Source organism: Anguilla anguilla, chromosome 11, assembly GCF_013347855.1.
Source record: "Anguilla anguilla isolate fAngAng1 chromosome 11, fAngAng1.pri, whole genome shotgun sequence".
NCBI lineage: Eukaryota > Metazoa > Chordata > Actinopteri > Anguilliformes > Anguillidae > Anguilla > Anguilla anguilla.
The window spans coordinates 41,755,084-41,779,918 of NC_049211.1; the positions used below are offsets into that span (position 1 = coordinate 41,755,084).

The 24,835-nt window shown below is 43.9% G+C and overlaps 2 protein-coding genes across 7 annotated transcripts in view; one reads left to right on the forward strand and one right to left on the reverse strand.

Moving 5' to 3' along the window:
* Positions 1-112: 112 nt before the first annotated feature.
* tnnt2a (troponin T type 2a (cardiac)) lies at positions 113-17,206 on the forward strand. 6 transcript variants are annotated; one of them, XM_035380687.1, is made up of 15 exons: positions 113-225; positions 487-532; positions 726-736; positions 1,355-1,372; positions 5,875-5,949; positions 6,757-6,786; positions 7,216-7,237; positions 7,381-7,444; positions 7,869-7,985; positions 9,041-9,118; positions 10,363-10,470; positions 10,924-11,033; positions 11,351-11,441; positions 14,637-14,677; positions 16,822-17,206. In XM_035380687.1, the coding sequence occupies exons 2-15, from the start codon at positions 501-503 to the stop codon at positions 16,850-16,852; spliced, it is 828 nt and encodes a 275-aa protein (XP_035236578.1). In that variant the 5' UTR covers positions 113-225; positions 487-500; the 3' UTR covers positions 16,853-17,206. The 6 variants fall into 6 exon arrangements, with proteins under 6 accessions (XP_035236578.1, XP_035236577.1, XP_035236579.1 ...); XM_035380686.1 differs by having other exon boundaries at positions 116-225; positions 1,352-1,372; XM_035380689.1 differs by having other exon boundaries at positions 180-225; positions 487-536; positions 1,352-1,372.
* Positions 17,207-20,409: 3,203 nt separating this feature from the next.
* LOC118208583 (plakophilin-1) overlaps positions 20,410-24,835 on the reverse strand; it is a 36,658-nt gene continuing 32,232 nt past the window's right edge. The window contains exon 14 of the mRNA XM_035383408.1: positions 20,410-22,643. Within this exon, the coding sequence (XP_035239299.1) occupies positions 22,569-22,643 (75 nt within the window). The 3' untranslated portion in view covers positions 20,410-22,568. The remainder of the gene's footprint in view (positions 22,644-24,835) is intronic.

The window sequence follows — 24,835 nt, forward strand, 5'->3', positions numbered from 1 at the left end:
AGTCACCCTCTCAGTTAAAAATACATACAAGACGGAGCCCCGGAAGGCCCACCCCTCCCTCTCTGTCGCTGCCTCTCGCCAGGCATCCAGGTCAGACCCAGGCCTTAGTCACGTGACCATGGGGACAGTTTTTAAAGGGGAACGGCTTTAAGGGAGACAGGAAGAGGGATTTTATACGCGGGGCGTCAGTTGTTCCGATTCGACTCCAGCACTTCACCTTTTCAGGTAGGAGAGAGTAACTTGTTTATTAGTTAAACAAAAAATAATAATAATGGAAGTCAGTTTTTCTTATTGTGTGTGTGTGTGCGTGTGTGTGTGTGTGTGAGTGTACACACACTTCCTACCATTTGATTTGTTCAACTGTAAGTGGATAAGATGAAATTCATGGAATCCTTTAAAAAGAACAGAAACAAAATGGAGACAGGACTGGACGGCATGCAATGTTCCCAGAACGATGTCATCAGTGGATGCGTTGCTGTTTCACAGGTCCCCAACTAAACATGTCAGACAACGAGGAGGTGGAGGAGTACGAGTATGTAAGAGTTTACATTTCTGCTGTCGCACATGCGTGACCACTCTTACCACACTGAAAAATTACACACTTTATATAAGCCAAAATCCACATCACACTGGGATCAGAAAAGCAAGCCAGTTTATCCAGAACTATTGCATTATCTCACTTGTGTCTGAAAGTAACTGAAATAACCCTCTTTCATTCATTTCAGGGAACAGGAAGGTAAGTCATATCGTCTATTGAATGAATCTAAACACACTGCGTAGTGGAATTTGTTTTGTAAATTTAGACACATTTGAGTGGATGCACTAATCCCTAGCAACTACTAAACTGATATGGCAAGTATTGAATTAAATTCAAAACTAACATATAATGTTATACATAAACTCCTATTTCTTACTGTAAGAATATCCTAAAACCACTGCGTCTGATGTGCCATTATGAACAATACACATGAGATTCTCCTGTTTTTGAGGCCGCAACTATTCACTATAAAGAGTGTAAAATGGAACCTGGCGACCTGCACCGTTGTCCGCGTTCCGCGAAGTTCTGAACGCAGTTCTTTAGGCCGACAGACTGTTATATGGATATCGCTGGTTACATCAAAGGATGTTCCCTTTGAAAATGACAGCAGTTTATAGATTCTTCAGCCTGGATTGATAAATTAGTGCTCTGTGACTCTGAACTACCAAATGCAACACAAGGAGCCTGAATCTCAGTTGCTTTTTCTGTTAATGACTGCTGACCGCGTGCTGTCCGATGCCTGCGTGTTATCTCGTCGGTTGTCGTTTGTCGATTAGTAACGGTGCACTCCTTCTTTATCTCTCTCGCCTAAAGCAGAGGAAGAGGTCGCTGAAGGTATGTACTACATGGTGATTTAAAAAACCCATAAAATGTGACATTTTACCATTTCACACTGCCATACAAATGTGATATAAATGAATAATGGCAATAGAACAGAGTGAGACATAACAATGAAAGAACACAGTACTGTGTACAGATTAAAAATATACTGATAAAATTACAAGTACAAAATTACAAAGTACAAATCAAAATAGTAATAAAAGATCAACCACCAACAAAAAAAAGAAAGAACAAAAAAAAAAAAGAAGAAAAGGTCTCTGCGATCTATCTAACAGTGGGTCAATAGAACCCTAGTAACCGCAGTATTAATAGTAGTAGCAGTAGTAGTTGTTTTACATTACATTACAGGCATTTAGCAGACGCTCTTATCTAGAGCGACTTACACAACTTTTACATAGCATTTTGCATTGTATCCATTTATACAGCTGGATATATACTGAAGCAATTCCGGTTAAGTACCTGGCTCAAGGGTACAACGGCAGTGTCCTTACCCGGGAATCGAACCTGCGACCTTTCGGTTACAAGCCCAGTTCCTTACCCACTGTGCTACTCTCCGTCCATAGCAGTTGTAGATAATCTAGCATAGCGGAGACCATGACAGACTTCTGAATGACAGTCAGCTGCTGTTTGGGGAGGCAGAACACACAGCTCGGTCTGTAATAAGGGCAGCTGCTGTTTGGGGAGGCAGAACACACAGCTCGGTCTGTAATAGGGACAGCTGCTGTTTGGGGAGGCAGAGCACACAGCTCGGTCTGTAATAGGGACAGCTGCTGTTTGGGGAGGCAGAACACACAGCTCGGTCTGTAATAGGGGCAGCTGCTGTTTGGGGAGGCAGAACACACAGCTCGGTCTGTATATAGGGGCAGCTGCTGTTTGGGGAGGCAGAACACACAGCTCGGTCTGTATATAGGGGCAGCTGCTGTTTGGGGAGGCAGAACACACAGCTCGGTCTGTAATAAGGGCAGCTGCTGTTTGGGGAGGCAGAACACACAGCTCGGTCTGTAATAGGGGCAGATGCTGTTTGGGGAGGCAGAACACACAGCTCGGTCTGTAATAGGGGCAGATGCTGTTTGGGGACGCAGAACACACAGCTTGGTCTGTAATAAGGGCAGCTGCTGTTTGGGGAGGCAGAACACACAGCTCGGTCTGTAATAGGGGCAGCTGCTGTTTGGGGAGGCAGAACACACAGCTCGGTCTGTAATAGGGGCAGATGCTGTTTGGGGACGCAGAACACACAGCTTGGTCTGTAATAAGGGCAGCTGCTGTTTGGGGAGGCAGAACACACAGCTCGGTCTGTAATAGGGGCAGCTGCTGTTTGGGGAGGAAGAACACACAGCTCGGTCTGTAATAGGGGCAGCTGCTGTTTGGGGAGGCAGAACACACAGCTCGGTCTGTAATAGGGGCAGCTGCTGTTTGGGGAGGCAGAACACACAGCTCGGTCTGTAATAGGGACAGCTGCTGTTTGGGGTGGCAGAACACACAGCTCGGTCTGTAATAAGGGCTGGTGCTGTTTGGGGAGGCAGAACTCACAGCTCGGTCTGTAATAGGGACAGCTGCTGTTTGCGGAGGCAGAACACACAGCTCGGTCTGTAATAGGGACAGCTGCTGTTTGGGGAGGCAGAACACACAGCTCGGTCTGTAATAGGGACAGCTGCTGTTTGGGGTGGCAGAATACACAGCTCGGTCTGTAATAAGGGCAGCTGCTGTTTGGGGAGGCAGAACACACAGCTCGGTCTGTAATAGGGACAGCTGCTGTTTGGGGTGGCAGAACACACAGCTCGGTCTGTAATAAGGGCAGCTGCTGTTTGGGGTGGCAGAACACACAGCTCGGTCTGTAATAAGGACACTTGACTCAGCTGGACTTATCCAGCTGTTATCCTCCCTCCCCCCTCCCCCCAACCCACAATCCTCTCACAGGGAACTAGCACTGGTTTTCTACACACCTGTTGTTGACCACTGTCAGCATGTTAAATTCCAATTGCACAACAGAAGGAATGTGTGTGCACTGTTTTCACTGTTTTTCGAAGGACTTCAATTTTGTTCTTACAAAAACAAACCAGTAATAAATCATGATTGACTGAGAATCTTCTCCAGATGACGTTTTGAAATCAGAAGGAATTTAGGAACTGTCATAACTTTAACCCCTCAAGTGTACATCCACCCCCCTGTCAGAATCAGAAACTGATGGTGGTGGTCAATAGGTCAGTCTCATTCCTGCTTCCACCTTTTCCATCTTAGCTACCATGTAGGTGTACAGTATATGGGGCCGTGCTGGATAGCCCAGACAATGGCAGGAGCAGTGTCCAAATATTTTTTACTTTATTTAACCTTTATTTAACCAAGAGAGACCTGACCTAGGAAGCAGCAACAGACTACAAAATTACAACATTTAACATAAATAAAATAAATAAAATGGCAGCTCATTAAAAGTCAGATACAGACATCTCTGGAGGATCTGAGACTAATCAGGAGGAAATGGAAGACAATCGAATATGAGGAACAAAGTTCAAAAACAATGTATTACAGTTTCAATATTTATTTAATCATACCTTCATCGTCAATCTAACTGAATGTGTTAATCTGCTTTCTGCAACATCAATTTGTTGGCTTCAGTTCAAACAGACGACCTGCTTCTGGCACGAACGGCCGCAAGCGTGAATTTGTGACTTTCGCTAAACAACGTGAAGTTACAGTGATTTACTCGATGCAGCAAGTTCAATATAGGGTTCTGCTTTTTGTGCCTGGCTCTGGCTAGTCTGTGCCCGGCTTTGTTTAGTCTGTGCCTGGCTCTGGTTAGTCTGTGCCCGGCTTTGTTTAGTCTGTGCCTGGCTCTGGTTAGTCTGTGCCCGGCTTTGTTTAGTCTGTGCCTGGCTCTGGTTAGTCTGTGCCTGGCTTTGTTTAGTCTGTGCCTGGCTCTGGTTAGTCTGTGCCTGGCTTTGTTTAGTCTGTGCCTGGCTTTGTTTAGTCTGTGCCTGGCTCTGGCTAGTCTGTGCCCGGCTTTGTTTAGTCTGTGCCTGGCTCTGGCTAGTCTGTGCTCTGTGTGTTTGTGTTTGTAATCCTGGCTGGTAAACAGCAGGCCTCCTAACCACACTTTTGCTTTGTGCAGAAGTGGTGGCGGAGGTAGAGGAGGAGGAGGAGGAGGAGGAGGAGGTGGAGGCGGAGGAAGGTAGTACTGCTTGCTTTTGCACGTCCGCATCACCTACGCATCACGCTTTGCTGCTAGACTTTTCTTTTTTCACTAACCAATATTTTATATTTTCAAGTTGTGCTCTCCTTTAAAACTTTGGTATTAAAAGCAAGAAAAAGTTAAAAAATTGTTTTATTTTTAAAAGGGTAATTAATGACAACAATACCAAATAAAAATATATATGGTCTATATACAGTATTTGCATTAGTAGTTGTAGTAGTAGCGGCAGCAGAAATTGTAGTTGTAGATAGCTATTATATAAAATGAGTAATCAGTCATCATTTCTTGCACAAAACGTGAACAAATGTGGTTTAAAAAGAGTACTACCTCAATTCTGGGAAAAGTAGTCAGGCATGAGACACACCCAGGGACAATCATGAATACAACAATGCACATACTGTCACTTCGCTGTTCCCTGCACTGTTAGCCATAATGCAGTCAATTTGATCCGGACCGATCTACAATCTGACTCTTGTCTAAAGTGGATGCCAGCGCCTGTTACATTGTACTGTCACTCTCGATTACGGTGTAGAGCGCTGGCAGAGTTGCATCTGTTGACAGTCGAGGGCTGTTATCTTTCAGAGGAATGAGTCAGCCACCAAGGCCACACCCTCCTCACAGATACATACCATTCAACAGATACCAAACTCGTCGTGGAAAGAAAACACTTCTGAATCACTCAGATATTAATACTGGCTAATGTCAGTGAAGCACAACACAATTATCCCTGAAACCTTAACGCCATCTTAAGTCTAAATACGGTTTTCAATCTTCTGAGTGGGATTAATTGGATCGGAAATGGAGAGCATGTTCATTCCAGGCAACAGGCACAACACAGGGTGTCTTAAAGCCAAACAACTCAGTAACTCATTAACTCGCTGCAAGGTCGTTGTGAAGGAATGCTTCACAGAAACCCAGAAATGATAAACTGTCTCAATTATTTGGGGCCAAAAGTGAACTGAAGATGCACCCCAAAGCAAAGTCACGGGAAAATATTTGGACAGTGAGCTAAGATGTTGACTCCCTGTGACTGGTATTCTCCGTATTTTTAATTCAGAACCACAAATTTACTGTCATTGCATATTAATAAAATAATAAAACCAAAACAATTAGGCACTGACAAGTCAAATTGATGTCACATTTTTAATTCACCACTTTACATTGTGCATTCTTCAAAAAAAGTATTTTTACATCCATGTTAAATGGAGCCTAGCAGTATTACAACTTGTTGTGTGTCCCAATTTTGTGAGCTCAGACATGGGGCTTATTGGAACCAAATGATATCACTAAATCAACATGTGATTGACAGAGCTTCATGATGAGGAAGAGGAGGAAGAGGCCCTTGCAGGTGAAGAGGAGGAAAAGGAGACCATGCAGGAGCCAGGTGAGGTGTTATGTAATTTGTCACCACTCCATCAGAAAACACCTCCACACAAGAATGAAACAATAACTGAGGCTAGACGCTGAGAATTTCTTCACGCTTCAAGCTTTGGAAATTAAGCGTGAGCACTTCACAATTGTTGACATTCTGCGGTTGTCACACAGATATGTCAACCAAAAAAAACAAAAAAAAAACTGTACACCCTTTTCTTCAGAACACAAATGCAAGCAGGTCTGTCTTCCTCTCGGCAAGGAAAGGTAAACAGACCGTTAATTTATTTTTCGCTTGATTCTCGCCCCGAGCGTCTGAAAGGTCACCGACCGCCCGACGCTGGGGTCAAAAAGAAATTCAGATAAACAGTAGTGACCCCTCCTAGTGCAAGTGAGACGCTTGCGTGCCGGCGGCAAACGTATTATCTCTGACAGGCGGAGGTGTGTGGACACGTTTGGAGGGATCGGGGGAGGGCGGTTGGGGAAGTGGGGGGGGGGGGGGACTGAGAGTGTACTGCAGAACATTGGGTGGAAAGTTCGACGGGCAGAAAGCTCTCCCACGAGGAGGAGGAAGGGAGGAGAGATTCCTCAGATGCCAGCCCTTCTTCGGTAAACGTGACCGGGAGGGAGAGTCTGTCTTTCGTCAGGCACACTTTCCCTCTGGCCCTCTCCCCCTCTCTCTCTCTCAGCTTATCGCCATTCTATTCTGGTTCCTCTTCCTCGAACCTCGGGCTCGGGGTACGCCGCCGCCCGTGGCACGGCTGTGCGTCATTAACATCCCCCCCCCCCCCCCCCCCCGGATCTGTCTCCACGTCTGCAGATGCCGCGGAGGAGCTGGAAGAAGGCGAAGGTACCGACAGCCCCTCCCGCCGTCTGCCTCGCCCGGAGCAGTGCGATGCGCACGTTCCTACAGGGAGGCCGTAAAAGCCAACAGGCTTTATCACACCGTAAACATCGCAAGTGGAAGTGGAGTAGCCTGACCTGCCAACATCTGCAGACGAGTCCCATTACACTCATCACAATAAAGTCACTCCCTTTGTGCCCAGATTCCCAACTAATCCCCCATAAAAAAATAAAATAAATAAACAATTTAAAAGGCAGCAACGCCTGTACACAAGCCACCACTTGAACGCGGCCAAACTGAACGTTCTGAGACGCAAGTCGAAACTTCGCATTAATCACACCCGTGCCGCGACATGCAATTGAAAGGCTTTGTCAGCATTTCTCCCGGGTATGTGTTAATGGGTTTAATTTTCTCTCTGTCTTTTCCCTGGAACAGAGGAGGCAAAGCCTAAGCCAAAGTAAGTATGCGAGCAAATTTGTGCCTACAGTGCACTTGGGATTAACAAAGTTTTACCTGTGCTGCGTTTCACATATTTGCGCAACAAAACTGCACCATTGCTTCAAATGATTTGCCCATTAATGGCTGCTGTGTTCCACACAGACCGTTCATGATGCCCAACCTGGTACCGCCGAAGATCCCCGATGGGGAGAAAGTTGATTTTGACGTAAGTGGATCCAAGCACATGTCTAGCAGAAACACTGAGGGTTTGTAGCTGCGTTTATGTGACTCCTTTCATGTTGGAATCTCAAAGTCCTCTACAGTATAGAGCAGAAACTCTACTCTTTAGACACCACCAACGCCCAGAAGGTCCTCTACAGTATAGAGCAGAAACTCTACTCTTTAGGCACCACCAACGCCCAGAAGGTCCTCTACAGTACAGAGCAGAAACTCTACTCTTTAGACACCACTAACTCCCAGAACGGTCTGTTAAGTTCTGAGCAACGGCAAAAGCCAGCAGTTCCCTCCAGGAACAGGCTCACACAGCCCTGCCTTAAATGACTAATTCAGGCAGTAGCACCACACGGTAGAGTTCGGTTTGAGCACCAGGGCGCGCCACAGATACCCAGGACTACCCCTCCCCTCTGCAGGACATCCACCGAAAGCGCATGGAGAAGGACCTGAACGAGCTGCAGACCCTGATCGAGGCCCACTTCGAGAACCGCAAGAAGGAGGAAGAGGAACTGATCAACCTGACGGACCGGATTGTGAGTGACTCCTCCCTCCTTCACCCCACCATAGCGTCACCGTCACATCCCAGTGCTGCTGCTCAAGGCCAATGCTCCATTCAGTATAGAGCACAAATCTGTGTTTTCAGTACAGCGATGAAGTGCTCAAGATGCTGAACAACCAGAAGGGTTGTTTTGACCCTAGATGCTCCATCTCAAGACAATAGCATTTTGCGAGATTGGTGTTCTACAGTCTGATTGGTTACAGCAAGTTTAGGCTCCACCAACACAAATTCATAATTCTTCAGAAGCAACATACAATTGGTTTGTTAATAAAGCACGTTGTTGCTAAGAAACCCACTGATCTCGCATCAGGGTGTCAGCCGGGCACAGACCTGCAGTGCTGCAATGCCATGTGCATGGCGCAACCCAAAAGTTGCAAATTGAAATTCCGACTGAGAAAGATATTTCACACAATGTGTTTGCTCAGCAGAACCACAGCCAGCCCCAAAGCCTACACACCATCCACTCGCACGGCATACTATTTATTGAAGCAATAAATTTTCTCAAGGATATGACAGCAGTGCTTCATCCTGTTACAATCCTAGCCCCTTAACAACTACACTCTGCTGAAAAGTCACTTACACTACACATTCTTTCCCTATAATGCCTTGGTAAATGCGTACAATTGGAAGTTAATGACCTATAATTGTCATTGGGTAAAGGTTCCCTGCTGAGCTAATGTCACTTTAAATTTGATAATGATAGTCCACGTGTGAACCAAAATTTTATGGCAGGAATTTTATAAAGGAATTTTAAAAGGTTTCTTAGGCAGACCATAAGATAGACTTTATAGCTTTTCACTAGATTTAAAGAAAACCATCGTGACATCTACAGCCATCAGATCCATCACAAAAGCTAAATGTAAGTGCAGTTACTCCACTGAACAGCAGACACACAACATATTAAAAATGAAAGCAACACAGGAAAATCCCCTCAGGAACCAAGAAAGGAAAAGCTGAAGCACGTGAATATTCACATCGTGAATACGTGAACGCTTCTAGAAAACTGAGAATTCTGTCCATTTGTTTCAGGAAAAACGTCGATCTGAACGTGCAGAGCAGCATAGGATCCGCAGCGACAGAGAGAAGGAACGCCAGAAACGGGTGGAGGCAAGTCTTCCCATGTCCATCACATTATCCTGGAACGACATCACATGATCACCTGAACCACACCCGCCCCCTAACCCCCCCCCCCCCCCCCCCCCCCCCCCCCGAGTGGCTAAACAAATTCATGACAGAACAAACGTAGACAGTGAGATCCTCCATTGGCCTGGAGCGAAATTAGACAGCCAGGAAGACAGCAATATCCTTCACTGGCCTGGAGCGAAATTAGATACCCAGGTAAAGAACTAGATCTTTCACTGGCCTTGAGTGGAATTAGCCAGCCAGGTAAACAGTTAGATCATTCACTGGCCTTGGGCAGAATTAAGACAGCCAGGTAGAGAGCTAGATCCTTTACTGGCCTTTAGTGGAATTAGCCAATTAAACAGTGAGATCTTTCACTGGCCTTGAGTGGAATTAAGACAGCCAGGTAGGGGGCTAGATCCTTCATTGGTTACAAGCAGTTCAGAAAGACAATCACATAAAAACACATGAGATACAACCTCAAGGAAATGATAAAGATAAAGTAAATCATTTAAAGATTCTAAATGTACCAGCCCTTTCGCAGAATTCAACGTACCAGTCTGCACAGTGAACACACATTCCCCAGGATTATCATGAAATATACAAGTTATACAAGAAAAGTTAATAAGTCTAAAGTTCTTGGTTCAGGCATTAAAGAGCTAAACTCATTTAGGGATACATAAGGAAATTGCCCTTTTTAGCTGCAACCGCAGCTCTATAGCTCTGTCTGTCGGTCGGTCGATCGGTCCACAAAAAGTGTCCCACCCCGTAGCGGCCATTGTTTTCGCCCCAGGAGGCTAAAATTTGGCATGGAGGTTGGTCATGACCGAAGGTAGAGCTGAGTAACTTTCAAGGCCGATTGACCAAGAGGGGGCGGGGCGATGGGCGTGGGCTATCACAAAAAGGCGCATAACTCCCGAATGGATTCACAGATTTGCACAAGATTTTGTGGAAAGGTTGGTCATGAGCCAAAGAAGAGGTCACGTGTTTGTGTGAGGGTGCGTGCGTGGATACATGCACACATGGATGCATGCGCGTGTGCAGTCGCAGCTATTGCGGATTTGTGCTTGTTAAAATGTCTCCACATGAGACCACCTGACTGTTCTAAGTTAACATTACTGTCAAACATACAAACATATCAATGGTAATTTGATAGACTTTGGCCTTAAATGTCAACAGTGAAATATGTAAAATTATGAGAAATGCAAAATGACGATTCTGATTTTCAGGAGGAGAAAGCGAGGAAGGAGGAGGAAGAGGCAAAGAAGAAAGCTGATGATGACGCAAAGAAGAAGAAGACCCTCACCAGCCTCCATTTTGGAGGTTACATGCAGATGGTAGGAAATGTGGCCCTCACGGGAGTCCATAGAAAGGAAAAGCCGACTGTCCGGGACAATGGAATTCCAGAGGCCAATAGCAAGAAAATATTTTTTTTTAAAAGAAAAGCCCATATAATTTCGGAGAGACCTACAGCACAACTACACAATAAAGAATTACACTGAATACCAAAATTACCCAAAGGTAACAGTTTACAAGCTAAATTGATATGCAGCAAATTTCATTATGCAAATTAGATGCTTTAGAGTAAAAGATCTTCAACAGAGTACTAAATACTTGAACAACATTAAGGAATAAATCCCCACTGGAAATGTAGTTAGTTAATGCTATTAGCTAATAGTCCAACTAAAAGGCTAAACAGCCAGCTTGTTTTCTAGCTACAAACATCAAGGTGAGACAAAGCCTAATTTACTTTATTGTGTTTGCTTACTGAGGGTGATTGAACCTTGCAGACGGAGAGGCGGAGCGGAAAGAAGCAGACAGAGCGCGAGAAGAAGAAAAAGATCCTCGGCGATCGCCGGAAACCTCTGGACATCGATGACCTGAGCCAGGACAAGCTAAAGTAGGGCTGGGCTAGCTTCCTCACACAGGAAAACACCACAGAACCAGAGAAGGCACAGTTCCTAAGCATAGCCCCTTCACGGATAAAGTGACATTCCGAAACAATGGGCTTTGAGGGACTAAGCAACAAGATGTTTCCAAGGCATAACTGCTTATGGGAAGTTTTCTGACTCGATTCAGTGCAACTATAGTATAACACACAAAGCTATAGCACTTACATAACAGTCACTTTCAAAAAACAGAACCATCAATATGGATATACATATATGCATGGTGTTTCTATAACAACCGCACCCACCAATCATGTTGCCATTACAGAGAAAAGGCCAGCGAGCTGTGGAAGTGGCTGCACCAGCTGGAGGCAGAGAAATTTGAGCTGCAATACAAGTTCCAACGGCAGAAATATGAAGTAAGAATGCGCTCCAGCACAACACACGACACTGTAAGGGAAGATAATCCCAAAAAAACTACAGAATGACAAGAGCCCATGGACTGTAGAAAAGATAAAAGGGAACCCTTCTGTTAAGACTAGTAGGTCTTAATATGTTATGAATGCCCTCAACTATAGAAATATGTTGTAAAAATCACACAAAATAAGTCAGTTATTTTTTTAAAAGCCAAAATTGGCCGTGTAAAGCGGGTCACTCTTTTTTTTCAGTTTTACTTTTTAAACCCTTTAATAGATTCCACACATACGCTTCCCATCGTCAGCAAAACTGACAATTAATTAAAACTTTCATTACTGCCGCAACACAATATTGTGCAGAACGCATGCGCTGCAATCCAATTCTCGCATAGGGAGATAGGGGACGATGAAAACGTATACATTATATATTATTATATAAACTATTATTGATTATGCTTTGTGTAAATATAAATAAATAAGTTTTGATTAAAACCTTATATTGAAGTGGCCGTTAAAAGTGAATGGGGGTTGTAGTAAGATCGCAATCCTGCTGTTCTTTGTCTTTGCTTCACATCTCTGGGTGTGACAGACACCATAGGGGCTTCCTTCACCAACATGGGCATGAATCTACTTCTGTAAGTGTAGGAAAACTGTGCATATAGTAACGGAGTCGTATATATCCTGGGGGATTAATTATTTTAAATACGTAACCGCAGTAGAATTACTGCAAATTGCTGTCAACTTAAACATCTATAATCCCCAGCATTCAGAACAAAATTCCTCTATCATTTGATTGTATGTTTTGGTTAGGATCAGTTTGTATTTAAAAGTCTGAGGTATCTGCAGTATGTTTTCAATATCCCAGCATGTAAAGCATTTAAACTATGTGCTTGACCCAGGTCTGGTTCTTAAGCAGGAATTACATTGCACGCAAACCATATCAATCACCCCATACTTCTTAAGCACAAGGTTGCGATGCAGAGTTTTAGTATAAGTTTGCGTGATCTAAAGTTGCCCTGCCATTGTCCACGTATGAATGTAGCCTACTTTGTTTAGTATAAAACAACACTGATAATTTGATATATTCAGCACAAACAAGGAAGTCTCTAGAATAATGGAAGAATAAATATAAAAATAATACATTACTTAAGACTCCAGACCCATAACTGAAAATTCATATGTACAAAGTTTCTCACATGTTGAAAAAATTTGCGCAAAAAACAAACAAACACCATTTTATCTTTCAGCCAAAGAAACTGTATTTCAAACCAACTGAAACTCTGTTTGCTAAATTATGTCCATCATGGTACAAACACGTATGGAACAATAGAAGATTACATTTAATCTTAAATTCAGTTGCTCCATTGCTGCAACCTCTCCTCCTCATTCGGGAGAGTGCAGACAAGCTCGTGCTGTCCTCAGAAGCATACGAAGGTCCCCAGAAAACACTGTGCAAAGCAGGTGGAGGTGCAGGCATCTGATCCGCCAGCAGGGTTGCGAAACAAGATGCTATTGTCTTAGCGGATGGAGACCTTACCATCCCTGGGCGACACTAGAGCCAACTGTCAGTTGCCCGGTGGAGATGACAGCCACAGTTGACACAGCACTGGCATGCTCTGGATTCAAAATCAAATCGGGGGCCCGTTCATGTACCCAAGCAATGTCTTAACAGGATGCGCCACCCAGTAGCCCTGGTAAATATTACTTTGCATACAAGTAGGGTGGAATGTGTGTACACACAGCTGATAAATAAAATAATGAGAGATTTTATGAGATTGAAGGGTTAAATGTAGCAGCGCCAACCCACAGCACAGCTTTGTGTGAAATGAAAAAAATGTCACATCGTAAAACATGTGCAGATGCCAAAGGAAATGAGCTATCAACACAACAACAGGGTGTTTATGAAAATGCATATGCTTAACATTCATCACATTTGATTTCATTTGACTATACTTGCGACTCCAATCAGACCACTGACGAAATGTATTAGTACACCAAGCACCTAGTAGCTAGAACTTACTTAAAAATATATTTTAATGACATGGTTTTAGAAATAATATAATTGATGGCAAGCCGTATGTTCTCATAGATTAGGGGTAGCTGCTTTGCATTGTGATGACCATTACTGCAGACATGTAATATGTCTAAATTCTGGTTAAGGTTTATTTTTGCACACCCAGTGAAAAATAGTATTCAATTAGTAGTGACCTTTGAGCACTTGGACAGTTTGTTCGCAGTCAAACTAAAGTTATTCAAGAAAAGAAAACTATTCAAGAGTTGAATTACAAACCAATAATAGAAAAAGACTGAAACTGGAGCACACAATTTTAAAGCCTGCCGTCATGACACCATTCTCAAAGAAATTAACTATTTTAAAGAAGATGATCGTAGTATTCTGTTTATGAAATATCCCAACAGGAAATATGCTTCAGATCCCTGTTTCAGTCTCCTAAATAGGAGGAGTAATCTAACACCACATTTAAAAATAAATAATCGACTAATTACAATGCTGTAAATACATGCCAATGTCACAGCTGTTAGTAAAGTACACAGTATTGGTTTTCAAATTACTGTCTTTGCTTGTGTTTCTAGTTCCTCATCAGAAGCATAATCCTATGTGCTTTACAATATATGACGGCAGTCTAAAAATCTGGCACAAAAGCAGTTGGTTTCAGTCGTCTTGGGTGGCCTGCTAGCCCCACCTAACTGGGACAGTGTGTGCAGACTGTGAACTGCCGCAGTCAACTGAGCGACAAAGTGCCTAATAGTTTTGGCTTAGCCGAACAGAGAACTCAGTACTCACAGTCCAAGGGGATCTGTCATCTTATTGGTTTTCCTCCAATCTTTAACTGACACTCTCAGAAAGGAAGGGAGTGGCTGCAATTTAAGACAGCAAATGATTGAATGAAGTGTTATGTGGCCTGATGGGAAAGAAACTGGCTGGACTAGGCCAGGCACGAACAGGACTGGGAACCCCTGGCTTGTGTACCTGGATAATGCATGTGTTCCTGCACTAGCACGTTCACGAGAGCGTTACAAAGTCCATGAGCAGCAGAGCTACCCCACCCTTGCTGAGAGGTTTCGGCAATCAGAGGAAGGAGGCGTAAAGTTCAGCCCTCCTCTGCCAGTCTTGCCAGAATCTCTTCATCGTTCCCGACGCATCACTGGATTCATTGTTTCGTTGCTCTTTTCCCACAGGTTAACGTCCTGAGGAACCGTGTGAGCGACCACCAGACAACGTGAGCGTCATCTTTTCTCTCTCTCACCTTCTCTCATCTCTCGCTCTCTCACCTTCTCTCATCTCTCGCTCTCTCTCTCTCTCTCATATTTCACACAAGCCAAACAGTGTGTCCCCATCAAAATCCGTGATTGGACTTGCACTAAAATAGTTGCCTTGCCAGGATTTTAAGTGCACAATAATATTGCTGATGTATCGGTGAATCCCAGCCCAATAAACTAGTCTCATTACAACAGCCAAATGTACAAGTGCCAAATTTCTGTATTCACAGAGAGATGGTGTAATGTAGGGAGATTATGTCTTTAAAGAAACTATTGTATGTAGGATAACCTTTAAGAAGGGATTTATTCTATGTTTTTTTATACACATGCTTTAATTGAAATATATTCCATCTGGTCTACGTACCTTGGAGTGCTAAACCTGCATGAGCTTGAGATAATACGCTCAGAGTGACAGTTTAACTTCTGCTTTGCCAAAAATCCGTAACATTCCCCGTCTCCCAGTCCATATCATTAGAAGCCGGTCTGCCATAGCTGTGAGCTGACCTTCAGTGGGGGCCGTGTGTGAATGAACTGACGAAACAAAGGGCGAGTTAGATAAAGAGGTCTCAGAAGGGACCCTGTCACTCAGGCCCTGGGGATACAATGAGAATCGAACACAGCTGCTGGGGAGAGCTCTGGTGATCTCTGGTGATCTGCCCACGAGGTTACTGCTCACAACACGCTGGTCTCACCATCCTGTCCTGGCATTGGGCCTTCTGCTCTCACCATCCTGTCCTACCATTGGGCCTTCTGGTCTCACCATCCTGTCCTGGCATTGGGCCTTCTGGTCTCACCATCCTGTCCTGCCATTGGGCCTTCTGGTCTCACCGTCCTGTCCTACCATTGGGCCTTCTGGTCTCACCATCCTGTCCTACCATTGGGCCTTCTGGTCTCACCATCCTGTCCTACCATTGGGACTTCTGGTCTCACCACCCTGTCCTGGCATTGGGCCTTCTGGTCTCACCATCCTGTCCTGCCATTGGGCCTTCTGGTCTCACCGTCCTGTCCTACCATTGGGCCTTCTGGTCTCACCATCCTGTCCTACCATTGGGCCTTCTGGTCTCACCATCCTGTCCTGGCATTGGGCCTTCTGGTCTCACCATCCTGTCCTGCCATTGGGCCTTCTGGTCTCACCGTCCTGTCCTACCATTGGGCCTTCTGGTCTCACCATCCTGTCCTACCATTGGGCCTTCTGGTCTCACCATCCTGTCCTACCATTGGGCCTTCTGGTCTCACCACCCTGTCCTGCCATTGGGCCTTCTGGTCTCACCATCCTGTCCTGGCATTGGGCCTTCTGGTCTCACCATCCTGTCCTGCCATTGGGCCTTCTGGTCTCACCATCCTGTCCTGCCATTGGGCCTTCTGGTCTCACCGTCCTGTCCTGCCATTGGGCCTTCTGGTCTCACCGTCCTGTCCTGCCATTGGGCCTTCATTGGGATTCCAAATCCAATCTGAACCAAATCTGGAGGTATTTTTGAGTCTTGTATTCTGCTGGTATTATATTTCAGTTTAGAAAAACCAGCAAGGTAAATTAGACTGGGATTTTCAGTAACCAAAACTCTGATAAGGGTTAAAATCCACCAAGCAGCTCGATCTCCATGGAGACACTCCCTAAGGTAAAATCTGCAGTGCATGACCTCACATTGGGGTTCCCTGCTGATGCCATGTCCATTGATCCCTGTGAATTCACTGGCATGGCTCATGGGAAGAAACAATTTAAAGTGACAGAGAGAGATCGGTGGGACACGCCTGTCAATCATACCAGCTTCCCCGCTTTTCAAGCCAAATCCTTCACCGTGTGAAGCTGGGAGATGAGCGGTGTGGAAGGGTCGGGTGGCAGCAGGTGGTGTGAGTACAGTCATAAGGGAAGCCCAACGTGTAACTGGCAGTTCGGTGACATTTTTTAAACGGGAAGCTCTTTATGTCCCACAACAGGGCTGAACAAAATATCTTATTCACATGAAATCCATTTTATTTTAATTTCTTAATGTACAGACTGTGCAATGTGAATTGCTTCGATGCTGCGTGTCTTTGTTTTTATCGTTGATATTTTTAATTGTTAAAGCGCTGTAAATTGAATTTTTATTGTGTACGTTCTGTGCAGCTCAAAGAGAACGAAGAGACTGAGGAAGTGAAGATCTCTGGAAGATGAAGACGAGAGCCCTTCAGTCAATGAGTCCTGATCTCTGCTGCCAACGACCTTACAGGCTCTTTCTTACCATGATCCGGCTTTCCTTCAATATTCACGCCCATGTGTGCACTGCTGATATGTTGCTGCCATAGCTTCACAAAATGTCTACAATATTAGTCTTTCAATACTCTGTATTGATATTTTCTATTTGTCATTTTTCCCTTAAAGTAGGTCCTTGTGAATAGACTTTAAGTTTTCTTTCTGGGGTTTATTTGAGACCATTCTGACACACCCTGTATCCATAGATAAATCAAGAATTAAAGCTCAAAACGACATATAAAACATGACATTGATTTTATTTTCACTCTTTTTTCATTATTAGTTCAAAGTAATCAAGGTATTGTAATGGCTGTATGAGAGGCAAGCACTCTGGACAAACCCCACCAATACAGACATCTTGCTGCGGAAACAAACTCTAATGTCTTCTCTAAGCCTGGATCTGACTGACAAACAGCATGGAATTCTAACATCTCCATATCATTGCTATTTCAGTGCTGTTTCTAAAAATGTCACATCAACATTCTGATGTGATTTTTCATCTGACTGGGCTAAAGAAGGTGGATGCCAGAACCACAAACCTTCACACCATGAGCCCTAGGAGGATTTCTTTTTTATTTTCTATTCTTTCCTTTCCTGCTTGTGTTCCCTCATATGATACGCACCCTCCTAACACACATTGCTCAAAGGCTAAAAGGAAGAAGGCTAAAAGGAAGAAAGTATCATGTTTGGTAAACTAAGATCGTCGACAGGAAATTGTTTAACCGAGACAACGTAAACTCCCCCGCTTGGCTCATGAAACTATGCTCTCTCACTGCCAACAACAGCCGGTCTTGTGCTATGCAGATTAGCAGTTAAATTCAATCAATTATTGTATGATAGACATTTTATGATATTGTGCAACATACTGTATTACATATTCATATATTAGCATATTAACAAAGAGAAACTCAAAAGTATACACCATATTGGAATATGACCAAAAAAAAAAAAAAAACATTGATGTGTTCTCCAAGGATTCTTTTGGATTTGAGTCTTATGGTGTACAAAAGTTTAAACTAAAGAAACTTATTAAATCCATATGCCAAAAAACACAAGTTCTTTGCTTGCTTGGGCATCAATTCTATGCCTTTTTTTATCTGAACAATTTAAGTACGTAATGTCTTGTACAGTTTTGACTCGATAGGGTGTTACAGTGATGACGTCTTTTTGTAGGCCAACCTGGAAGTTTCTTCCGCCATGGGTTCCCTCGGCAGATTTCCAATGCTTTTTTCACATAGGGATTGATTTCTGCCACAGACCTTATTTTCTGCAGAAAATGAAATCCCTATGGGAAAAAAGCATCGGAAATCTGCAGAGGGAATCCATAGCTCAAAAATACAAACCTGCTTCCGCGTTTTAGGACTACAATTAGGCCTGGCTCACAGTCATCATTCCAACGGATCCCAAAGGTGTTGAATGAGGTGGAGGCCAGGGCTCTGTGCAAGCCAGTAAAGTTCTTCCACACCGTTCTCAACAAAATCATTTCTATATGGACCTTGTTGTGTGCCAGGGGGGCATTGTCATGCTGAAACAGGAACGGGCCTTCCCCAAACTGTTGGGGAAGCACAGAATCGTCCAGAATGTGATTGCATGCTGCAGCATTAATATTTGCCTTCACTGGAACTGAGGGGCCCAGCCAGGAAAAACAGCCCAAGACTAAGGGGTGTCCAGATACTTTTGGTCATATAGTGTTCATTCAAAATAACGTTTACCGATTGCAGCTCAGTAAATTACAACGGTTACACTGTAGATTGAAGGAAATTACATGAAAATATTCTTCAGCAATTAATGCAGACAAAATATGTTTTTAAACCAGATCATTTTGCTTGTTATTAGTTATGAACGTGTTTGTTTAGCAGCTGTCCTGCAGACATATCTTGGGCAACTCAGATTTTGTTCATTTTAACAGCCTTTTTTTAGTTACAATTTACTCCCTAGTTTTGAATGGCAAACAATGCCTCTCAGGGCAGCAGTGCGTCACCCGCAAAAGGAGACTTGCAGTCGAAGTGCAGGCTCTGCTCCAATGAGCTTCCGCGCAACCTCGTGTATGTTCTGATCGCACAGGCCATGCAGTACTACAGGAGAGCAAACTGAGTTTGGAGCGAGGCTAAATTGCGATACGTTTCGATTTTGCTTGGTTGATCGACAAACAGAATATGAAGATGAGGCACGTGCGTCACGACTAATTCTAGCTGTAGATTCAAGACACAGAGAGAAACGACAGGCATGCTTTCACTTGCCACCTACGTGAACGCACAGGAACGAGGAGCCAGAAAAAAGCCCCGAGGAAAGGAAACACGTCTTGCCATGTAATGGTGTATCCCGATATGACTTGCCAGCATGAAGTCGCCGCCTAAAAAACCCGCATACGGTGTCATGTGTACTCTCCGTTTGTTTGATGCAGGTCATCGTTGACTGAAACATTCCAGAAAACAAGAGTGGAACTGGTGGAAACACAGCCTTTAAACACGAGAAGGGTGTTGTTACCTGGGGTGAGTTCATCTGGCAAAACGACAGACTCCACTGCTTTGTAGTGGTACAAAATGCCATCCTGCACTGCAAGCAGTGGCCTACATTTGAGCAAGATTTGGACTCCACTTCCCATCAGCCCCTCTGATGACGACTGCTCATTGTCTCGACCTTACTGCACATTTTTCCTTTTTAAAAAAGAAATCTGCGTTTATACACCCTCAGTGCAGGATTTCAGAAACGCACGATGTTCCACAGTCTCAAATGCATGGCAACAGACATTACTTAATATATATAATTATAAAATTCTTTATGTTGCTTCTTTATTAACAGGTTACCTACCCTAATCCGGAGTACTCTCCCACTTTACCGCACATTAATTCCGTTGAAAGTACAAAAAGGGCGACGCCCACTTCACCATCTCGTAATTAGCCGCATGAAAAATGATTAATGACGGCAAGACAGCTGTGTGTGTGAGAACCTGCCACAGGAGGTTTTCTCTACTGAAAGGTTCCTCACAGAAATCTGGCAGGAGAGCTGGAAGAATCGCAAGCATCTCAAGTATCAAGGATATAATCTAGCACTGCCACACCCAAATCAAATTTCTGCTCATTTAAAGGAAAGAAAGGTAAGGATTTGGAGTCGGAAGTGGTCGTAGCAGTGTGAAGTAATTAGCCGACTGTCAGACTCCTATAATGAGATAATAAAAAAAAAAACCAGACCCTCACAGACCCCGAGTCAGCCCGCAAGGTGACTGCAGTCTGCTTGCGCTAGCAGCAGGAGCAGTGCAGTCCTATTACGCAATAACGTTGTAAACTGGCACAGTAAAGTTGTAAATTCCCTTTAATGACTCAAACCAGATCATAAAATTTGAGGAAGTGAGTACCTATGCTAAACTAAAATCATTGACTCCATAGTGTTCAATATTCCTAGACTTGCTTCCATCCATCACCGTTATGGGACTGCTGGTCTATTTTTAATAATTAAAAACACTTTTAAAGGAATCCATGTTTATTCTGTCTAGTCACAAAGCGCACACAGTATATACAATTATATATATATCTGAGTTTCATTACAATCACTTCTATACAGCTCAGAGTTGCAGCACCGCAATCCATGAGAGTTGCGTACTCTTTCAGTTTTCCAAACGGATGAAGGTCGTCCAATCAAACACATTAGCATTAATGAAAGGTCAAGTGGCATGAAAAGACGCTTAACACAGTCACACACACAAACACAGCAGAGAAATGTCAAAGGTAGCAGTGTTACGTTTCATAGAAATCAGTGCATTCAAATTCAGTGAACAAGGCGAACTTTTGCAAACTCTTTCAAACTTTTTTCCGTTAGCTTTGTGTTCGCCGCAAACGTTTGCAAACATAAGCGAGCGGTCTAAAAAGGTAGTTTGCGCTGAACAAAAATGGACGCTGGACCGAGGGAAATGTGCTCGCAGATGGGTATTTCACAGAAGTGGCTGCGAGTAGCCTACAAACGCTCTCGTCGCCATGTCTGTTTATGTTTAATGCAAACAATTTGGAACGTTCTTAAAAAGCCGTTGAAATTTAACCGTTCAAAGAAAACGTGTTCGCCGCGAACGCTCGCCTCTGTTCGCCGAATTTGAACGCACCTCAGGAGGAACGAACAAGCCCAGTAGTCCTTCAGATTTCCTGATTACCTGAAATCAAATCCGCTTGGGCTCAGCTGTACTTAAATTCTGAAATTCAATTCATGGATCGAAAATGTTTTTATAATATTTTATGGTGTTTTCCAATGGAATCGTAACGTTTGAATTAATGTGCTGGTTTGACTGAATTGAAATAAAACTGGCCCAAATCTTGGTGGACACTAGACCTGAAGAACGTGGCAGTTCTCTGTGACTGGGGGAAGATTTCAGACCTCATCAATCTAGCTCAAAGCGCAAAGATATGCATACTGGCTACAAGATGGTTATCAATTAGTTAAGCACTTAAAACTTCAGCTTATCTTAACAGTCATGGGTTTGTAACAATCCTAAATCTAATGAACACAATGAACAGACTTTTTACAAAGCATCAAATTGATACCCAAGGAAATTAACTTAGCTCTAAGCATTCATTTGTACTTCTTGCCCATGCATGCTTAATCTATTTGAGTGAAAGTACAGAGAAAACTGAAAAACCACAATATGAAAATTCAACAGTGTGAACCTTAAAACACAAATACAGCATTCAGAATGTACACAAGAGTACAGCTTATGCATAGTGCCCTATCTCTTGAATTAAATTTCAGTTTCGTAGTAAGAAAGTAATGGTTTTCTTTATATTTTTACGCGATACAAATCCACACATTCCACATTTACACCACCGTGCGAGTACAGTGTTTTATACTGAGAACCCCACAACTTACACACCATCATATGGTAAAATAAGCTTTCCAAAGCACAAAATAAAAAATACCTCTTCGGCATCTTCAAATTGACATATTTACATCTTCATCAATGGATTCATTCAATCAACTTTCTAGCTCTTTCTCCACACGACTCATCAATTTCATTTAAGACACCCAAAGTATTCCTCAGATTAATTTCTAACACTGGAGAATGGACCCAAGTATGCCAAAACAAATTGGTACTATTAAGAGCACTGCTTTACCATACTACACAAATATGGTATTCTCTTCCTGCAGTTTCAAATTAACTAGCCAGTGAGAGATATCCTGTCAACACTTTAATAAAAAAACGAGTTTTGTTTATTTGTTAACATTTGTAAAACTGCTTTTGTTATTTAAAGAAAAAAAAAAAAGCATTTTTTAATTGAATTCACAAAAAAGGAAACAAAAAACGTTGAAAAATATTTTACATGCAGCATTACAATGTCTCCAGATCCCTGGGATGTCTAAATTTAGGTCTCCACCTTTTACAAGAGACTAATGTAGTCAACATTTCAATGATGGAAATGTATGTCTTTATTAATTTCTCTAATACACTGAATAACACGTAAATTCACCTTTGGTAAGCTGCTACAAAATCAACCCACAAAAAGGTATTTTCAAAGAACCAGAGAAACGTGCAAAAACGCATTATTTCCAAGGCCTGTTGCAAGCGTGTAAGAGAGGGTGCAGGGATCTGCTCAATTTGAAGGATGTACCTTTTTTCCAACAGTATCTCAGAAATGACTTTATTCAATGACCTGGGCAGATTTGTGGGCTAATGTGGTAATGTCGTTCACAAAGGTACTCTTGTTCATCCCTTGCTGTAAAACAAACAAACAAACAAACAAACAGTAATATTAACAGGGGCTTTGAACATTTGCCACATTGTGAAGTTGTTAGTCATAAGACATATTAGACATGGGTCAAATACTTATTTGAAATAGCCTACCTTTATTATAAAAGGACAAAGATATATTTCACCAACATTCAGAACAAAGTTTCTTTCATACGACTGTACTTTTGGTTAGCAGTATTTTTTCTTCCCAAGGAACATTTAAAATTTCTGTTTTACCAGTGCTTAAAGTGTTAAAAGTGTTACACGTATGTGTTTGACCCGTGCCTGGTGACTCCCCCAGTCACAGCTGGTTCTTCAGGTCTGTGGTCGCTGAGCGGTTACAGCCAGTTTGCCCGTGACAAATAGCGCCGTCTCTCCGAGAGCACAGCCCCGTCCATCACGGCGCACTGAGGCCGTGTGCGCCGCTGCGTTTCGGCGCTCTGGGCCCCCGGGCGAGGCGTGTCGCCACAGGGAACTGCGGTAGACCGGGCGTGGCTCAGTGGCTGAGCGATGCGAGAAGACTAGACAGTGACAGGGAGCTGAAGCGCTCTCTCTCTCCACATACACACACAGCCGCTCACGGAAACCATGATTCAAGAAAGCTACGATCATTTTAAACCACTGCAAAACTCCCCGGCTCTCTCCCATGGCTGTACTGAGAAAATATGTATTTAAAAAAAGAGAATAAAATTTAAAAAACGACTACAGACTACTTGTTTTCACTTCTTGCCTTCCATACCTACAAATTGATTATCAATAGCTATAAAACAGTTTGTCGTTCGCAAACTAAATTAGGTTTCAAGAAAAAATGTGTTAAATATTTTTCTGGGTGTTGTTTAGCAGATGTTTAACAGTTCTTTTTTCCAGGTAGGTTCCCAGTGAAAATGCTGGAGAAAGAGTTTGTGAAAACCAGCTTGCTTGATACAGCATTTGCACCTGGCAGGGAAGCCAATGTGCCGGAGGGCGATCTGCCCCCAGTGCACCAGCACGCCTGTGAACGCAGCGATGAGATCGGCTGGGCATGTGATCACGGCCCGGGAGGCACTGCGACCCGTTCCTCTGGATTCCTCTGCTATTCTGTTACAGCATTTCTCCTGGAATGGGTGTGGGTGGGGCGGGCGGGCGGGTGGGTGGGTGGGGGGGAGAGGGGGTGTGGGCGGGGGCGGGCGGGCGGGCGGGTGGGGGGGAGAGGGGGTGTGGGCGGGGGCGGGCGGGCGGGCGGGTGGGGGGGAGATGGAAGGGAGGGGGCCGGGCCGGGCCGGGTGGGGCTGGAGGAGGGGAGGCGATGACACACAGCTGCGCGGGTGAGAGTGAGCACGGACAGACACAAACACGCCTGCTCGCTCCACCCCTCTGGAAATTCCACAGCCGGGCGGGGTCGTTCAGCTGGAGCAGCGGATCAGACACCCCACCCGACCGCCCCTCACCCTCCACACGGTCTTCCTCTTTTCCCTCTCTTCCCTCACCCTCCACACTGTCTCCCGCTCTTCCCTCTCTTCTCTCACTCCACACCATCTTCCTCTCTTCTCTCTCACTCCACACCACATCCCTTTCTTCTCTCACTCCACACCATCTCCCTCTGTTCCCTCTCACACCATCTCTCTCTTCCCTCTCACTCCAGATGGTTTTTGAATGCCGAAGCACGAGTTGTAGGCCCATCCCTTCGCAGCTAAATCCTTCGCCAGTTTGTGGAGGTGTACTCCGAGCTCCCCTGTCTGTGTGCAGTCAGCCACAGCCTCCCGTCTCCCTGCAGTTCACAGCTGAGCTGCGCAGCCGCTGCGCTAACAGACCGCTAACGGTCAGGCTAACGTAAGTGTTTCAAATGGAATAAAACCGTTTGTGTTGGCGGCGCATGTGAAAAGTACATTAGTGATTTATCAGAAATTTGCATGATGGTGCGTCACACATCACGCGATATTAAAATCTGACGTGGTTTTAAAGCTTCGCATGACTGAAGCCATGCGCATGTAGCCAACCTCCTGTCTCACGTCTATCGTGGCTCTATTAATTTTTTTGAGTAATCTTCAAACTTCAAAAGTTCTTAAATCAAAATTCTTGAGTTGTCTAATTCTTTGCTGTCAAATTCTTGAGTCTTAACTTTTTGCACATTGTTAAATTATTGTGGCTAAGATCATTATTATTTTTATTTATTTATTTATTTTTTCATAAGACTGTAGG

Excerpts from the sequence above, each read along its gene's own strand:
- tnnt2a (XM_035380686.1), top strand. The coding sequence starts at position 501 with ATGTCAGACAACGAGGAGGTGGAGGAGTACGA. Across the intron at positions 5,950-6,756 it reads GGAGACCATGCAGGAGCCAG|ATGCCGCGGAGGAGCTGGAA; the intron begins GTGAGGTGTTAT and ends CCACGTCTGCAG. Across the intron at positions 7,238-7,380 it reads GAGGCAAAGCCTAAGCCAAA|ACCGTTCATGATGCCCAACC; the intron begins GTAAGTATGCGA and ends TGTTCCACACAG.